The 17659-nt window shown below is 55.5% G+C and overlaps 2 protein-coding genes across 6 annotated transcripts in view; one reads left to right on the top strand and one right to left on the bottom strand.

The window, feature by feature from the left end:
• Window positions 1-131: 131 nt before the first annotated feature.
• ELP5 (elongator acetyltransferase complex subunit 5) lies at window positions 132-6465 on the top strand. 4 transcript variants are annotated; one of them, XM_040453394.1, is made up of 8 exons: window positions 132-643; window positions 1064-1124; window positions 1212-1292; window positions 2860-3080; window positions 4420-4601; window positions 5119-5214; window positions 5361-5461; window positions 6095-6465. In XM_040453394.1, exons 1-8 carry the CDS (start codon window positions 409-411, stop codon window positions 6207-6209), a joined length of 1092 nt encoding a protein of 363 aa, XP_040309328.1. In that variant the 5' UTR covers window positions 132-408; the 3' UTR covers window positions 6210-6465. The 4 variants fall into 4 exon arrangements, with proteins under 4 accessions (XP_040309328.1, XP_040309329.1, XP_040309330.1 ...); XM_040453396.1 differs by lacking the exon at window positions 132-643 and adding an exon at window positions 715-906; XM_040453395.1 differs by lacking the exon at window positions 1212-1292.
• Window positions 6466-6725: 260 nt separating this feature from the next.
• Window positions 6726-17659, bottom strand: part of CLDN7 (claudin 7) — a 28362-nt gene continuing 17428 nt past the window's right edge. Inside the window, exons 1-4 of one of the 2 annotated variants that reach the window (XM_040453405.1) lie at window positions 8311-8533; window positions 7401-7565; window positions 7204-7288; window positions 6726-7108 (exon numbers count right to left, since the gene is read on the bottom strand). In XM_040453405.1, coding sequence (XP_040309339.1) covers window positions 6946-7108; window positions 7204-7288; window positions 7401-7565; window positions 8311-8533 — 636 coding nt within the window. In that variant the 3' untranslated portion in view covers window positions 6726-6945. Of the gene's footprint in view, window positions 7109-7203; window positions 7289-7400; window positions 7566-8310; window positions 8552-17659 lie in introns of those variants that run through there. The other variant, XM_040453404.1, reaches the window with a different exon arrangement.

Below are 17659 nucleotides of genomic sequence, written 5' to 3'. Positions count from 1 at the left end.
AGGGGGAAGCGGAGGGTGGCCCGCTGCGCAGGCGCGTTAGGGGGCTGCCCGCGGGAAAGGGCGGGCGGGGGCCGCGGCGCGCGAAGGGCCGCGGCGGCGGCGGCGGCGGTGGCGGACGGGCCGGCTGGGCGAAGGAACGGGGAAGGAGGGGGAGGGGGAGCCGAAGGGCGCGGATGGCTAGACCGGAGCGGCCTCCCCCTCCCCGAAGTCGGGGGTGCCTTAGCCGCTGGGGAGCGGGGCTGCAGCCTCTGCAGCCTCTGCAGCTGGATTTCCCACTCTGACAGGCGCCATTTTACCGCCCTAAGGGCTCCCTCCTCCCTTCTTCCCCCCTCCTCTTCCCCTCTGACACTGCTTCCGGTGGTGACGTGTATTCGCTTCACCGGGACTAAAGTTCCCCCTCCTCGGTCTATGGGGGCGGGTAGAGGAAAGCCGAGAGCGCTCCCAACAAGGCCGCAGTATCGCGCAAGCGCGGAAGGTGGCAGCGGGGCGGACCCCGGGGGCGAGGCGGGCCCCGCCTGGAGCGGCGTGGGCGGGGCGGGTGACGTCTCTCGTCCCCGGGTGTCGGGCCGTCGGACGGGCTCGTGCGGCCTCCTACCCCTCCCGCCGACAACTGCCCCCAACGGCTCTTCCGGCCCCAGTCGTGGTAAAAATGTCCTGCGTCTGTGCGCCGGATCTCGGGAGGGGCCCCTCCGCGTGAGCGCCCCCTGGGATATTGGACATAATCACCTCTCATTCCGGACCGGGCCGGGTCTTGGTTGTGGGAGGACTCATGGGTGCCCCGCCCCTTTTCCCTGGAGGGGGCGGGGCGGCGGGCCGTGACGCCATCAGAGGGCGCCGGAGGAGGGACGGGTCGCCAGTTGGAGATGGAGTCGGTGCTGGCTCTGCGCGGCCTGGTGCTGCTGCGGGGTGAGGGCCAGAGGCGCCGGGGGTTGCGAGCTGGGCTCGAGGGGCGGCAGCGGAGAGGAAGAGCCGCGTGTCACCGGCGAGGGGTGGTCCCCCGGGGTCGGTGAGGACGGAAACGTCAGCGTTCTCACGCTGGTTATCCGTCCCTCGCTCTCCCCAGACTCCGTGGAGTGGGAGGGGCGCAGTCTCTTGAAGGCGCTTATCAAGAAAGCTGCGCTGGGGTGAGTATCCCGCAGCCTTCCCCCCAAAGTCCCCGGGAAGGAAGGCTGGGCCCAGCTCTGTGACACTCTCCTTCATCTCTGCCTTAGTGGGGAGCAGGTCCACATCCTGGGCTGTGAAGTGAGCGAGGAAGAGTTTCGTGCAGGTTTTGACTCCAGTATCAACAGCCGGTAAGCACAGATTGGGAGAGAGTTTGTTGGGTGTAGGATCCCTGTAAGGAAATTGCTCTACGGCATATTCATTTGAAGGAATGGATATGTGTCTTTCGGGAGGCCAAGATTCGTAAGAGAAATGAGGAGTGGCGAGTTAATGGAGAACCCAGAGCATGGGCCATAGAAGCGCAGACGGAAAGGGAGCGTAATAAGAGGCCGAAGCTGTAGTTTCGCACCAGAAGCTGTACTGGTGGATAAAAATGAACATATTCTGTCTTTTGAGGTATTCAGAATCCGGGGATGGTTATTCCAGACGTGGATTCCAGATTTGCACCAACACTAGCTGCCAGCTACTGAGCGATTTGTTCTAGAGGCGAAAGTAACAGACTGTGCAAAATTAGGGACGTATGGGAAGGCATAGCTGTTCATGGGAGTTGGAAGAGCCTCCTGAGACCAGACCGATAGCAAAAGGTCTCAGCGTGAAAATGAGTTCAGTTGTTATCCCAAAGGCAGTGACGGCCCTTTCAACGTGTAAGAGGCGAGTGATAATCTCATACTGTTAGACTACTCCAGTGACCAGTGTGGAGAATGGATTAGAAGGGGGCAGCCTCAGACAGACCGGGAGGGAAGGCTGCTGTGGTAGTCCAGGTTCGCTCAGGGGTGTATGTGTACTGAGCACCAGTTACGAACCGGGTGCTGTGGTAGGCGTGGTGAATGAGACGGGTGTGGTCTCTAATGCATCTTAGGGAAAGATGATAGGGGGTGACAGATCTGGCTTAAGACAGTAGCAGTAAGTAAGCATAGAGAGTTTAAGAGGAAAGTAAAAGGACTCTAGCAGGTAGAATTTCCAGGAGTTATAGACTGATGTGGAATAGACCTTAGGAGACTCCTGAACCCACCTGTGTGCCTGGATAAAAAAGATTACTTTCCGGTCTAGACAGCTCAGTAGCTTACATCTGTGTTCAGCTCTGGTTTTTCAACCATGTGATGGAAGTGATGTTTCATGTTAAGGTGGCACTTAACAAGAGAAGCAACAGATAGGACGGTGGCGTCCAGGAACAAGTTGGGCCACCGTGAATCCGATCCCAGGATTTCTAACCCACGTCAGACTCCTTTTTTCTGTGGTGCTATTTTATCTATAGTTAGATCTAATTCTTGATCTTCTCTAAACTGTCCTACAGGCAGGAACCATGTCTCACTTCCTGTCCTCTCCCTGTTCCTCCAGGGAATGACACGAGTTAGGCTCGGGAAATGTTTGATGGTGATGATAACTAACGTTTGTCAAGCATTTAATACGTGTTAAGGATCGGTCTAAAGATCAAACAGTTGGTATCTGTGCATTTGTTCTACAAATGAAGAAACAGTTTTAGGATAAGTAGTTTATCAGTTAGGTGACCTTGGGTAAGTAGTAAAGCCACGCTTAGAGCTCAGGGCTTTCTGACACCAAAGCCTGTGCTGCCCACATGGTAGTCTGTGTCTCAGTTTTAGCTCTAAGTCACAGAGAGCCACAGAGATCACAGGGTGAAGTTCAAGATTGAGGGGAAGGGGCAGGGTTAATAAGTTGTCTCCTGTTTTCCCTTTGCAGGCTGGTTTACTATGACCTCTTCAGAGACCCGCTCAACTGGGCACAGACTGGGGAAGCCCTTCCGGGGGGACCCCTGGGAGCCTTGCAGGCCATGTGCGAGAGGACGGACCCTGGTCCTGTCACTGTGGCTCTCGATTCGCTGAGCTGGCTGCTGCTGCGTCTTCCCTGTGCCGCCCTCTGCCAGGCCCTCTGTGCCATGAGCCGTCAGCACGCCTGCCGTGGTGAGACCCCTTCATTACTACTCGTCATGTACCTTCCCCTGCCAAGGAGTAAGCCCTCTTCCATTCTGAGCAAGAACATGATTAGGGATTGCCAGTTGGGCCTTATTCCATCTCTTTCACGTTGATTCTAGTTCTGGACTTCTTCGTAACCAGGCTTTTGTTCCTCTTCCGCGTTCATTTTTACTCATTTGTTTCATTCGTTCACTCAATGAGTACAAATTACGTGCTATGCGTCAGGCACAAATCTAGATACCAGGAGAGTAAAGACTAACTGTGCTCAGGTTCTTGTGTTCCAGGAGCTCAAAGTGCCAAAAAGGATACAGACAAGTTAGCAGTTACAAGACAGTCTGATAGCAGCCGTGATGATAAAGGAACATACACAGGGTGTCCTAAGGAAAGAACTGTCTCGAAGAGGAAGGGGTTAGCCAGGCAAATTTGGCCAGACCAGGGGCCCTGGGAGTAGCCCTGAAGTATACCGTGGATTCTAGAACTGACCATGCAGTCAGCTACCCAACTTTGTGTTAAGGTGCTTGAGTCTCTCAGTGTTTCAGTTTACTCTGTAAGAGTGGGGGGAAGGGGTGAAATTACAGTATTAGCATGAACTATTTAATTTTTTTTAATGTTTATTTTTGAGAGAGAGTGTAAGTGGGGTAGAGGCAGAGAGGGAGACACAGAATCCGAAGCAGGCTCCAGGCTCTGAGCTGTCAGCACAGAGCCCGACGCGGGGCTCGAACTTACCGTGAGATCGTGACCTGAGCTGAAGTTAGACACTTAATCAACTGAGCCCCCCAGGCGCACCTAGGAGGAACCATTTAGAATTGCCGTTAGGTCAGGTGATAGCGACGTCATATGCTTCAGCCCAAACATGCCGACGTTTGTAAGCGTCAAAACACAAAGGCATCTTCGAGCACAGTGCTGATGCTCTTTAAGCGTGTGTGTGTGTGCGCTCCGCAAAAGAGAGAGACAACGGGAGGGAGTCAAAGGCACTGACTGGGATGGGGTCAAGTTCCAAAAGCCTCAAGTAGTTCATCGTGTAAGAGATGAGGCTGGAAAGTAAGCAGACTGGAAGAGGAAGGGGTTAACTCCGTCCCAAAGGCCCTGAGGGAGGAGCTCCGAGGACCGAGGACCAAGTCAGAGTAGGCCTGGCTCACATTCACTCTGAGGAGGTGAGGGCTGCAGCTCCGCAGTCCCAGCCTCACCAAGGGAAGTCAGGATTGTGGCGGAGCAGCAACGGAACGTGGGGCACCCCCTCCTTCCTCCTCCTTTACTGTTCCATTCCTGGCCTCCACTCTGAGTGTTCCCCACCGCCCTTTGCGCCCCACGCTTGTTGTCCTTCCAGGTGGCGGCCCCGCAGCGGAGCAGCTGTGCGTGCTAGGCCTGCTGCACCGAGAGCTCCATGGCCCGGGCCCCATGGGAGCATTGAGCAGCCTTGCCCAGACCGAGGTGACCCTGAGTGGTACAGCGGGCCAGGCCTCGGCCCACATCCTCTGTCGGAGGCCCCGACAGCGCCCAACCCTCGAGGTCAGGAGAACCCCAGGGAAGCACTAAGGTCAGGGTCAGACGGAAAGGGAGTCTTGGCGGAAAGAAGAGTAAGAAAGCCGGTGTGGCTGAGCGCTTCCCTCTGTCTCCTTGTTTTGTCATTTCCCTCCTGATCCTCCCCACGGCCCTGGGAGGTGGCTTGTTTTGTTGTCCCCTTACCCAAGTTACAGACCGTGAGTGGTAGAGCCAGGATTTGAACGCAGGATTGCCTGATTCGGATCCCCTGGGCTTAACCAAGAGGAGAGCTTGACTTCCAAGAAACGGCAAAGGAGAAAAGACTGGGAGCGGTTGTTGGGGGAGAAGGAGCGAGTCCCTTCGGAGAGCTTTGAAGGAGGGCGAGGGGAAGAGCAGGGGCTGGAAGCTGTTTCACTGATGGTGGGGCGGGCAGGGGTGGGCAGGGGCAGGGCCAGCAGGGGGTGGGGGGGGCCAAGTTCTTCTCTCTGGTTTGTTCCGTCAGGTGGAAACAACCTTTCTGTTAATGCTCTTTCTTCTCCCCCAGACTCTGTGGTTCTCCGTCCTGCCTGACTTGAGCCTGGATCCCCAAGGGGGACCCCCGCTAGAGTCCCAGCCCCACCCAGATCCTCACACACGGCAGGTATCTCGCAGGCCAGGGGCGGAAACGAGGGAACGAGGGAACAGAGCTTGTGGGTCTGGTGAAAGGAGAGACTGGAAACTGCAGGGGGTGGGGGTGGGGTCAGGGGTGCAGCCATGAGGCAGTGGCAGTATCCCTCGTGCCTGCAGGTGGACCCTGCCTCCCACTTGACCTTTAACCTCCACCTGTCCAAGAGAGAGCGAGAAGCCAAGGATAGCCTGACACTGCCTTTCCAGTTCAGCTCCGAAAAGTAAGGTTGGGGGCCAGGCGCCTGGGTTCCTGAGTAGAGCCCCGCGTCCGGGCCTGAGAGGTGGGGTGATGGCAGGTTATTGATTAACCTCAGACTTTACAGGGGCTGAAGTCCACCTCCAAAGACAAGTCTGGGGAGTGGTTCTCTACCCGCTCCTGCCCCAACGAGGCTAAAGGGCCTCTATGTCTCCTTTCTCGCCATTAGAGCCTTAGGTCACAGAGCAATCGGGTCTGGGCTGAGCCAGACCAGACCCTGGGGAAGTGGCCCTGCCCCTCTCTAGGCAGGGAGGACGGACGGGAAGCCGGTTGGGTGTGGTAGAGACAGGTTCATAATGGTCTCTGTAGGCCTGTCGTTCTGTGCTCAGTGTGTGGGCGGGCGAAGCCACACCGTGGCAGGATCCGTGCCCTCGAGCTGCCAAGAACGTAGGGGATCGTTAGGAGAGCGGCATCAGTCTATCCCGGTGCCGGATGCGGCTCCCATGCTGACTAAACGAGGAGGTCAGAGAAAGGGACTTGAACCCAGAAAACACGAAAGCCAACGAGAAAGAGGAGGGAGTCAGTCACCAGGAAGCGTGTCCAGACAGGACCCCGTTACCCACCCTCACCAGCACCCGCTCCCCCCTCCTCTCCCCAGACAGCAGGCTCTGCTGTGCCCTGGGCCCGGCCCCGCTACCAGCCGCATCTTCTATGAGCCAGACGCGTTCGATGACCTGGACCCAGAAGACCCAGATGGTGACCTGGATGTTTGACGGGGAGCCTTGACTAGCCTGTACTGGGGAGGGGGGAGAGAGACCTTGGACGCGTAACCATCCTTTCGTTGTTTGCGGCGGCCTTACCCTGCCCCACCTGTGTTCCCTGTGTGCGGAGGTCCTGCCTCGTGACCCCCGAGTCAGGGAGTAGCTTCCAGGCGGGACAAAACATGGGAAGGGGCAGAGGGGAAGGTGAGGGAACAGAGACGCCTCCCTTCCCAGCCTAATAAAATCTCTTTTTTTACGAAAAAAGAAACTTTGCTAGCTGTGTAAGCGGGAGTTGGCAGTGGGAGGGACTGCGTGGGAAGAGGCAGGGAAGCCAGGCACCTGAGTCTTGGAGAGTCACTAGCATTGGGGCCCAAGTGACAACGGTGCCACAGGGAGGGCCTTGCACACCGATAGCGCTCAGGGTGTGTTGTTTTAAACTGAAGCAGACACACTTAAAGGTTCCGGGTTCCCTGCAAGGATCTGGGTTGAAAGAAAGCAGAGACCCTGAAGGGGGAGGGAAAAAAAGCCTCCTTTCCAAAACATACGGTTTTATTCCTGTACAAAAAGCACACCCTCCTCTTTTTGCGTCCCTCACCCAACCCCCTCGGGGGAACTGTACAAGGTGCGGGAGCGGGGTGGCGGGGCTTGTCTGTCTCCGCACCCCGCCCACAGGCCGAGCTCTGCCCCAGGCCGGTTCGGGCCCCCGGGCACACCATAGGCTGCCAGGCCCGGCCAGGGGGCCCCCGGCTCACACATACTCCTTGGCAGAGTTGGGCTTGGGGTAGGAGCGGGGTGCACGGTACCCAGCTTTGCTGTCACTCCCGGGACAGGAGCAAGAGAGCAGGGCGCCTCCCAGGATGACCAGAGCCGACCCCGCCCAGCCAATGAAGATGGCAGGACCGAACTCGTACCTATGGAGAGAGGGGGTTCGGGTCAGAAACGCTGCCTTTCCTGGAGGGGGATCCGGAACTGTCGCCCCTTTAGGAGGCCGGGCTCCCATACTTACTTCAGATTCATGGGGACCAACGGGTTATAAAAGTCTGTGACAATCTGGTGGCCATACCAGGAACAAGCTACCAAGGCAGCAAGACCTGGGGGAGAGAAAGAGGGGCATGTCAGGAGGCCCCGGGCCGGCACCTCGCACGCCTCCACGCTGCGGCCGGAGAAGAGAGGCGCTGGGCCCTCCTTGGGCCTGCTGCTCACCCGCCACGATGAAAACGATGCCTCCGGTCATGGCTATCCGGGCCTTCTTCACTTTGTCGTCTCCCCCGCAGCTTGTACACTTCATGCCCATCGTGGCCACGAACATGGCCAGGAAGCCCAGCACCAGGGACACCACCATGAGGGCTCGGGTGGCCTGTATGGCCGCTGCGGGGAAGGGGGAAGGACGCCCTCATTCCTGGAAACGCGGGTCGCTGGGCTGGGGCCCCTTGGCCGTCCAAGCCCCGAGCAGCGCCGGGTGGATCCCGCCCCCTCCCGGCTCCGCGGCCTCGCCGCTCCGCCCCGCCCTCCTCCTGCCCTAGGACCCGCCCGGGGCGCGAGGGTTTCGGCGAAACCGCCCCGGCTGGGGAGAGGGGGGGCAGGGAGGAAGGGGCCCGCGGAGAGGGGCGGCGACGGCGGCGGCCGGAGCCCCCGCACGGGCCGCAGATCTCGGCCCGCGGCCCAGCCCTGACCCCCACTATCGCGGCCACCGGCTCTGTGGCTTCGGCTAATCGGCCGATAAGATTACAGGCCGCAGGCGGCGGCCCTCGTCTGACGGCGCGCAAGGCTCCTCCGCGGACGCAGCGCCCTCCGCCCCGCGCCGCCTTTTGTCCGAGAGAAAAGCGCGGGAGACGGAGGCCGCCAGCCGCGCAGGGCGGCGGGGGTAGGAGAGGCCTAGAGGGGGCTGGGCCGCCGGGCGCCGAGACCCGGGGAGGTTCGGCTGGGGGGGGGGGGGGGGGGGGGGCGCGCAGCCGACGTGCAGCCCCCACCACCCCGCCCCCGGCCCGGTCCGGCCGCTTCCGCGTCCTGCTCCCCGGCAACCCCGGGCGTCGGGCCTCGCGCCCTTGCCCCGCACCCCGCCCGGCGCCCTCGTTCCCCGGGCGCGTCCGCCCCGTCGGCCCCGCGGCCTTACCCGGCAGGGCGAGCACCGAGTCGTACATCTTGCAGCTCATCATGCCGGTGCTCTGCGTGACGCAGTCCATCCACAGCCCCTTGTACATGGCCTGGGCCGTGATGATGTTGTCGCCCGCGTACGAGCTCATCTGCCACTGCGGGATGGCGGTGGCCGCCACCAGGCCCACCCAGCCCAGCAGGGCCAAGGCAAAGCCCAGCAGCTGCAGGCCCGAATTGGCCATCTTCGCCCTCGGAAGAGCCTGGGGACGCCGGGCGGGCGACCCTGCGGTAAAGCAAACCCACCTCGGGGGGGAGGGGCAGCCCCACAGAAAGAGACGAGTCACCCGAAGAGAAGCTTGGGGTCAAGTGACTGCAGATCTTTTTGTCACTCGAGAAAAACGCCAAAAAAACAAAAAAAAACCCACCCACCCACACACACACACACAAATCGATCCTTCAGGCGGGGCAAGGGTCTCACGGAAGGATCAGGCCACGCCCGGGGACTGGTGGTCGAAAAAGCGATCCCGCGAAGGCCAGGCGGTCCCCTCCGGCGTTCTCCGCGACCCGACCCAGACGAAAGGCGGAGGGGCGGTGTGCGCGCGGTCCTGGGTACTGGAAGCCCCCAAAGTGCCCTGGGCTGTCGGCCTGAGGCTGCAGTGCCCGGTGGCTCGGCGGTGAGCGGGCAGGTGCGGGCGGACAGGTGCGGCGCACCTGAGTATATGTAGGGCGTCAGGGGCGCGCCCCCGCGGGCACCGGGAGCGCGGGGGGGGGGGGGAGGCGGGACCGGAGGGCGGCCGAGGGTGACCTGACGTCACCGAAGGGACACTCACCTGAGCCGGAAGTCCTGGCCCCCACCCCTCCTTGCCCAGGTGAAGAGGAAGAAACCTGAGCCCCAGGGTCACGCCCCTTCTCCTGCCCGGCTTGGATTGCGGGTAGGGAGGAGGCGGCGGCTTCTCCGGAGTCCCCAGCTTGGAGTCAGCCCCTCCAGACTGGACTTCCCTGGGCAGCGGGATGCCCCTTCCCCTCTCCCCGGCAGGTGCGCCTGGGATACTGCCGCCCCAGAGCGGGGGGGGGGGGGGGGGGACGCCCTGGGCCCCTCGGTTCCGCCCCCCCCACCCCTCCCCTCCGCTGGGACTCTTGGTTTCTACTCTAGGCGCTCTTTGTCCTGCCCTACTTTCGTCCCCACCCCTCTGCTTTTCCTTTTCGTCAGTCGGCTCTCCTAAGCGTCCCCACCTTGGGGAACCCTAGCTCCGGTCCCTCAGAACTGCCCCCCTTCAGCAGCCTGCTTGGAGTCTGCATTCCCAGAACCACCGGCCCAGCAGCACCCCGACGCCCCGTGCCCAGCCCGTGCCCCCTGGCCGCCACCCTCCTGTCCCGCCCTCCAGCTGACACCTGGCTCCCAGGCCCCGGCCTCCACAGCCCCGTCTTCTTGGCTGTCCATTCCAATCCCTATCCCTGACCTGCCTGGACCCTTGGCACCCCACCTCTAGGGGGTCACTATCCCCCACCTGCGACGAGGGTCCTTCCCAGCAAAAGGAAGAAAGCACTGAGGCCAGAAGTCAGCAGAGGGTGGGGAGCGGGGTCAGGCCTAGGTGACATTCTTGGCCACACCTGTCGCTCCCTTCCCTTGGAGACTTTCCAAACCCCTACTCCACTTTCCCCTTCCCTCCCGTCTCACACACATTTCCCTTTCCTTCTTTCTGAGCCTGGACCTGACTTTGTGCACCCTCTCCGCGTCATGCAGGGCTTCCTCCCTCAGGAGTCTACCTCCCAGCCCCTTCCCTGCCCCCACGCACCGTGGCGCCACTCTGCTGCCTCCTTGCCCGGAGTCCTCCCCCCCCATCTCTCCGCTCCCAGACCCACATGTTTCCAGCCCCCTCTCCATGTCTATTTTTTCCCTCCACTCTCCCACATTTCCCATTTTCCTTCCTCCTCTCAAACATTTCTCTGTAAGGCTCTCCTTTTGTGATTCATGGTGAGGTGTTTTTGTTTTTTTTTAACCTATCTTTTTTTCTTATAATTTATTTTGAGAGAGAGAGAGAGAGAGAGAGAGAATCCCAAGCAGGCTCCACACTGTCAGCCCAGAGCCCGATGTGGCCCGAACCCACAAGAGTGAGATCGTGACTTAAGCCAAAATCAGGAGTCAGAAGCCCAACCAACTGAGCCACCCAGGTGCCCCGAGTTGGTTTTTGTTTTGTTTTTTTAAGGTGCTTTCCAGCTCCAAAATGTTATGTTTCTCATTACGGAAGTATATCCAGCTTGTGTGCAAGCTCACTGCCACACCTCAGTCCGACCCCCACGTCTGCCTCTTGCCTGCCCACCCCAGCTGCCTCCAAACCCACAGCCCCGTTTCCCCGCTTGTCCTTTTGAAATCTATTCTCCGGAAGTGAACTGGTTTGTGTGTTTCAGACTTGGGTCCCGTTACTTTCTGTTTAAAATCCTTAAAGCAGGGGGCACCTGGGTGGCTCAGTTGGTTAAGTGTCTGATTTTTGGCTCAGGGCCTGATCTCACGGTTCGTGAGCTCGAGCCCCATGTCGGGCTCTGAGCTGACGGCGCTGAGCCTGATCCTCTCTCTCTCTGCCCCTCCCCTACTCGTTCCCGGGCGCCCGTGCATGCGCGCGCGCGCTCTCTCTCTGTCTCTCGCTCTCTCAATAAATACACTTAAAAAAATGAAAATAAAACAAAATCCTTAAAAGCCTCCAATGTCTCTCCTCGCTCCAGTGTTGCTACACTGGGCTTGGCAAAATAAATGCCGTGTGTGGCTCGCCGGACTGTGCCTCGGCCATACGAGCCCTCTCTCTGCTCCCGATGTGTATCTCTTTTACTACTTTCCTTCACACACTCTGTTCTCTACGCCTGGATGCTCTTGTCCCTGTCCCCTCCCCTCCTTCCTCTACCCTGCTGACCGATGCATCCGACTCATCCTTCAGCAATCAGCTGGAGCCTCGCTTCTCCTGGGAAGCCTGACCTGACCACCCCGCCCCAGACTGAGTCATATCCCTCGGTGGATGTGCTCACTCACTGCTACTTGGTGCTTTAACTGCACGACTTCTTATCACAGAAACTATTTGCTCATGTGCCTATTTACTCAGTGTCAGTCTTCCCCTGTCGATGCCTCCGGGTTTATCGCCAATAAATATTTGATGAATGAATGAAAAAATAAACTACAAATTAACCATGTTTTCATCCACTGGTTCAACAAATGTTTCCCGAGGGCCCGTATAAATGGCTCCAGACGTTGCTCCGGACGTACAGCTGGAACGACCCAGATGAGGACACTGCCCTCCTCGGGTCACTCGGATGCTAGAGGGAGGAAGCAGACAATAAAGGCATAAACAAGATGCCACATGTTTTCAAGGCAATAAAACAGGGCAATGTGATGAGGTTGGGTCCACCGGAGGGAGACCTTTCTAGGAAGTGACTAGCAAGGAACCAGCCAAGAGAAAACCATGTTGGGTGAAGAAAGTGGAAAGGGCCGAGCGACCCTGTGTGGATTGCCCCTTTGCGATTTTGTAGTATTCATTTCTTTTTTTTTAATTGTCTTTAACGTTTAATTATTTTTCGGAAAGACGGAATGCGAGCAGGAGATGGGCGGAGAGAGAGGGAGACAGAGAATCCAAAACAGGATGAAGGCTCTGAGCTGTCGGCCCAGAGCCCGACGTGGGGCTGACCCCACAAACCGTGAGATCATGACCTGAGCCCAAATCAGGCACTTAACCAACTGAGCCACCCATGTGCTCCTATGGTACTAATTTTAAAGCAGGAGCTCTCAACCTCAGCACCATTGACATTTGGGGCCAGATAACTTTGTTGCAGGTGACTATCCTGTTCATTGTAGGATATTTAGCATAACATCTTTGACTTCTATTGATTAGATGCCAGGAGAGCCCTCCTCTGAGCCCCAAGTTGACAATCCAAAATGGCTCCAGACGTTGCCGGATGTCGGGGTGACGAGAGGGGCAAAATGGGTCCCGGCGAAGAGCCACCGATTTAAAGCGTGGCCAGGCAGCATCACTGTGGCTGCTTTGCTCTGGTAGCCTCCAGTAAACAGTTGGGTACAAGGAACGAGTAGACGGATGATTGCACTTGACCACGGTTGGGATTTTGCTAAGGAGAGGAAGGAGTTTGAGGTGTTTGCACGAGAGCGCTTCAGGTGTTGGAGCCCGGATGTAACTTGGGTCGTAAGAAGAGTAAACGCAAAAGGCTTGGGCGTTAGTGGAAAACTGGGGGGTGGATGGTGTGGAGGTCTCTCCCCACGAAGAGAAGGGAGCGAGATACCTGGGAAAATGAGCTGGCCGGCTGGGAGGGGCCTGGGACCGCCGGAAGAGAAAGATGAGGTTCAACACCTACTGATGACAAGAACTTCTAGCCAACAAAGATTAGAAAGGACATTCTTATACCTCGTGAAAAAGTATCAGGCTCACCTCTTTTATTTTCGGGAAAAGGATAAAGAAAGTCACTGTTACCGCTTTTGTTTGGACCAAGTTCTGGAGGTCTTGATTGCTACTACAAAGAAATAAAAGAAGGAGGTGGTGCAATGATTGAAAGGGACAAAATGAAACTGATTTGCAGATGTTATAACTGTATCCTTAGAAAAGCGAATGGAGGGGCGCCCGGGGGGCTCGGCTGGTTGAGCATGCAACTCTTGATTTCGGCTCAGGTCGTGACCTCACGGTTTGTGGGTTCGAGCCCCCGCGTCAGGTTCTGCGCTGACAGCACGTTCTGCTTGGGATTCTGTCTCCCTCTCTCTCCTCCCCTCCTCCCTGCTCCTCATCTCTCTCCCTTAAAAAAAAAAAAAAAGGGAATAGAATCAAGAGACACTATTAGTAATTAGTTTCAGCAAGGTTGCTGTATGCGAGATGCAGCTACAAAAAACAAAACAAAACAAAACAAATTGCTAGCATTTTACTACACCAGTAATAACCAACTGGAAAATACAATGTAAAATAACATTCGATTTGCATCAAAATTATAAAGCGCCTAGGAATTAACCAAGTATTGACAAGACCTCAGTGGGAGAAAAAAAACAGTTTAATTCAAATAAAGGACATAGATAACTTGGAAGAATAGAGAAACAGCCCCTGCGCTTATAAATGCGGTGACTTCACATTATAAAGACATCAGTTGTCTCCAGAATAAATAATTGTATATATTACCAGTAAAATCCAATTAAAAAAATGTTTATTTAGAGAGCGCGTGTGCATGAACGGAGGAGGGGCAGACAGCGAGGAAGATTGCAAGAATCCCAAGCAGGCTCCTCACTGTCAGCACAGAGTCTGATTCAGAGCTCGAACTCTCAAACGGGGAACTGATGACCTGAGCCGAAACCAAGAGTCGGACACTTAGCCGACTGAGCCACCCAGGCGCCCCAAAAAGGAATGAACTCTTGAGATACACAACAGCATGGATGAATCTCAAAATAATTACGTAGTGAAAGAAGCCAGACCCCCCCCCCCATACATCCTGTATGTCTCCGTTTGCATAAAATTCCAGAAAATGCAAAGTGTTCTAGAAAGACTGGCACTGGCTGCCTACAGGGGTGGGTGGGAAGGGCTGTAGGGAGGGATTACAAAGAGGTAAAGGAAACCCCGGGGCATGATGGATATGTCCACTATCTTGATGACGGGGATGGTTTCATGGGTGTGGACATCGGTCAAAACTTACCAAATTGTACATTTGAAATATGTGCAGTTTATTGTTTGTGAATTATACCTCAATAAAGCCGTTAAAAACAAAACAAAACAAAACAAAACAAAAGCATAACTGGGTTCGATCCACTGTAAGCACCATATGAGTGTTCCATTATTCCCCTTCATTAAAACCCTAAGATGTAGATGCTATTATCTCCCTTCTCATTTTACAGATGAGGTATATAAGACACAAAGAGCTTAGGTAACTTTCCCAAGGGCAAAGTTAGCAAGTTGGTAAGGGCACTCAAACTCAGGGAGTGTGAGCCCAGAGTCCATACTTTTTTTTTTTTTTTTCATGTTTATTTGTTTTTGAGAGAGAGACAGAGCATGAGCCCGGGAGGGGCAGAGAGAGAGGGGGACACAGGATCCGAAGCAGGCTCCAGGCTCTGAGCTGTCGGCACAGAGCCCGACGCGGGGCTCGAACTCACAGACCGTGAGATCAAGACCTGAGCCGAGGTCAGGCGCTCAACCAACTGAGCCCCCCAGGTGCTCCCCGGGGTCCATACTCCTAACTGTGCTGCATCTAGCCGTTTGCTGAGAGGCTGGGGTGGTAACAGAAGCCTCTCGCACTCTCGCACTGCTGATGGACGCGGAGCCCGGGACAGTCAGTCTTCAGAGCAAGCTGGTAGTACTTAGTCAAAGTAGGTGTAAGTATGCCCTATGACTCAGAAATTCCACTTGCATAGACAGATATAATTAATAATAGACATACGGATAGGCAGCGATGTCTCTCCCAGAGAAGTTCTCACAGGAAGCGGTAACAAGCCGGGTAGGAAATGTGCATTGACACATTCTTTTGTTGCGTTTGGGAACCGCAGGTGACACGGGTGTTCATCAGCGGGACCTCGAGCAACTACACGTGGCGTGAGTGACACCGTGAGGCCCCACGCATCAGACAGAGCATGAAGGAGGACGGAAACCATGGTGCTTACAAGGGCACCTGGGGGGCTCAGTCGGTTAAGCATGGGACTCGTCATTTTGGCTCAGGTCATCGAGTCCCAAGTGGGGCTCTGCACTGACCGCAGGGAGCCTGCTTGGGATTCTCTCTCTCTCTCTCTCTCTCTCTCTCTCTCTCTCTCTGTCTCTATCCCAACCCCACTCGTGTTCTCTCTCTCTCTCTCTCTCTCTCTCACACACACACACACACACTCTCTCTCTCAAAATAAATAAACTAAAAAAAAAAAAACATAGTGCTTCTGGTCAGTAAGTAGGATCGGAATGAAATATATAACAAGATGCTATTTACATAAATTAGAAATGTTTGCGGGAATGCCAGCTGGTGCAGCCACTCTGGAAAACAGCATGGAGGTTCCTCAAAAAGCTAAAAATAGAACTACCCTACGACCCGCCGATTGCACTACTAGGCATTTATCCACGGGGTACAGGTGTGCTGTTTCGAAGGGACACATGCACCCCCGTGTTTATAGCAGCCCTATCGACAAGAGCCAAAGTCTGGAAAGAGCCCAAATGTCCATCGATGGATGAATGGATAAAGAAGATGAGGTATATACATGCAATGGAGTATTACTCGGCAATCAAAAAGAAGGAAATGTTGCCATTTGCAACTACGTGGATGGAACTGGAGGGTCTTATGCTAAGTGAAATTAGAGAAAGACAAAAATCATAGGACTTCACTCATATGAGGACTTTAAGACACAGAACAGATGAACACAGGGAAGGGAAGCAAAAATAATATAAAAACAGGGAGAGGGGCAAAACAGAAGAGACTCAGAAATATGGAGAACAAACTGAGGGTTGCTGGAGGGGGTGTGTGGGGGGGAATGGGCTAAGTGGGGGAGGGGCATTAGGGAATCTACTCTTTTTTTTTTTTTTCAACGTTTATTTATTTTTTGGGACAGAGAGAGACAGAGCATGAACAGGGGAGGGGCAGAGAGAGAGGGAGACACAGAATCGGAAACAGGCTCCAGGCTCTGAGCCATCAGCCCAGAGCCCGACGCGGGGCTCGAACTCACGGACCGCGAGATCGTGACCTGGCTGAAGTCGGATGCTTAACCGACTGCGCCACCCAGGCGCCCCTGGGAATCTACTCTTGAAATCATCGCTGCACCATATGCTAACTACTTTGGATGTAAGTTTAAGAAAATAAAATTAATAAAATAGGATTTGTCAAAAAATAAAAGTAAAAATAAAGAAATGTTTGCACAGAAAACAACTGATGTTTTGCAAGAGCACAAACACAAGTGAGCATGAAATGCATTGGAATGGCTGCCTTTTGAGGGAGGACAAAGGGAAATGGGTTGTGAATCCAAAAAAAGTTTTGTTTTCCTTTTTTTCTTTTTAAGTAAGCTCTATGCCCAACGTGGGGCTTGAACTCACAACCCTGAGATCAAGAGTCACATACTGTACCAACTGAGTCAGCCAGACGCCCCAAAAGAGAATAGCTTTTAAAATGAAAACAAGACGTATGGGGCGTCTGGGTGGCTCAGTGGGTTAAGCATCCAACTTGGGCTCAGGTCATGATCTCACAGTTCGTGAGTTCGAGCCCCGCGTCAGGCTCTGTGCTGACAGCTCGGAGCCTGGAGCCTGCTTCAGATCCTCTCTTCCCCTCTCTCTCTGCCCCTCCCCTGCTCGAACGCACTCTCTCTCTCTCTCAAAAGTAAAGATAAACATTTCAAAATAAAATAAAAACAAGACATCAATCAACACAGATAATGCACCAAGAACTGTGTCATTAATTCAATCCTCTGCACCTCAGACCCTGATCTATGGACAAAATGCAGCGAAGGAGCGAACAGGGGAGACGGCATTGCTGAAGCTCGGAAATCCAGGATGCCTTCCAGAAACTGGAAGCCAAATGGTCCTGTGAAGTAGGAGCAGAAGGTAGTGTGTGTGTGTGTGTGTGTGTGGTGGGGGCATCCTGGCTTTCTCCTGCCCCCTCCCACCTCCATCGCTTACCCATCACGGGCTGAACCCAGCCAGAAGGCAGTGGTCACAGGAGCTTTGGAAACAAAAGCCTGCAGGGATGAACTCCCCGTGGCAGAGGGCAGAGTTTGGGAAGGGCTACAGCCGTCTATCAAGAAGCAAGACACACGCACGCACGCACGCACGCACGTGCGCTCCGATGTAAAGCCCCCCCCCCCCCCCCAATGTCATGTGTCTCTCCTCTCCTTCCATCTTCTATCAACAACCCCTTGCTCACCTTCCAGGCCATCTTTCTTTCTCCCTCCCAGCTCTCCTGCCTTCTCTCTTGTCTAGAAGCGTCGCTGAGAAGCATCAGAAACACAGCATCTGAATGAGAGCAGGAATGTGCCCTCGTAGAACGGAGCCCAGAACCTCACCTGCTACTCTGACTTTCCATCTGCCCCCAGTCTGAGCCCCCCTTTAACCCCTCTGTTCTAGGCACCTTGCTTGGCTTTTCCCCTCCTCCCCTTGTAGCATCCCCGAGTCCTTGGTTCCTCGTTGGCCCTTCCCTGCTTCTATCAATGGCCTCCGCTCCTTTCGGCTCCTAAAGGATTGGTACTCCTCAATGTTGACACTTTAGTTCTTCATCTATGCCCCCTTGGCCAGATAGGTGGAGCCAATCCCCTGATAGTTCCCTCTTTTGTGCCGGCTCTCCAGCCTGTGCTCTTGGCCATAAGGCCAGACCTTCATCCATCCATCCATCCATTCATTCATTCATTCATCCATCCATTCATCCAACATGTACTGAGTGCCCAC

This window comes from Herpailurus yagouaroundi, unplaced genomic scaffold (genome assembly GCF_014898765.1).
Source record: "Herpailurus yagouaroundi ecotype Mexico unplaced genomic scaffold, PumYag 208, whole genome shotgun sequence".
Lineage (NCBI taxonomy): Eukaryota > Metazoa > Chordata > Mammalia > Carnivora > Felidae > Herpailurus > Herpailurus yagouaroundi.
This window is presented reverse-complemented; position numbering and strand designations above follow the sequence as displayed.

Coding starts and splice junctions, on each gene's coding strand:
- ELP5 (XM_040453394.1), top strand. CDS start 409: ATGGGGGCGGGTAGAGGAAAGCCGAGAGCGCTCCCAACAAGGCCGCAG. Junction 644..1,063: donor CTCTTCCGGCCCCAGTCGTG/GTAAAAATGTCC, acceptor CGCTCTCCCCAG/ACTCCGTGGAGTGGGAGGGG. Junction 5,462..6,094: donor TTCCAGTTCAGCTCCGAAAA/GTAAGGTTGGGG, acceptor TCCTCTCCCCAG/ACAGCAGGCTCTGCTGTGCC.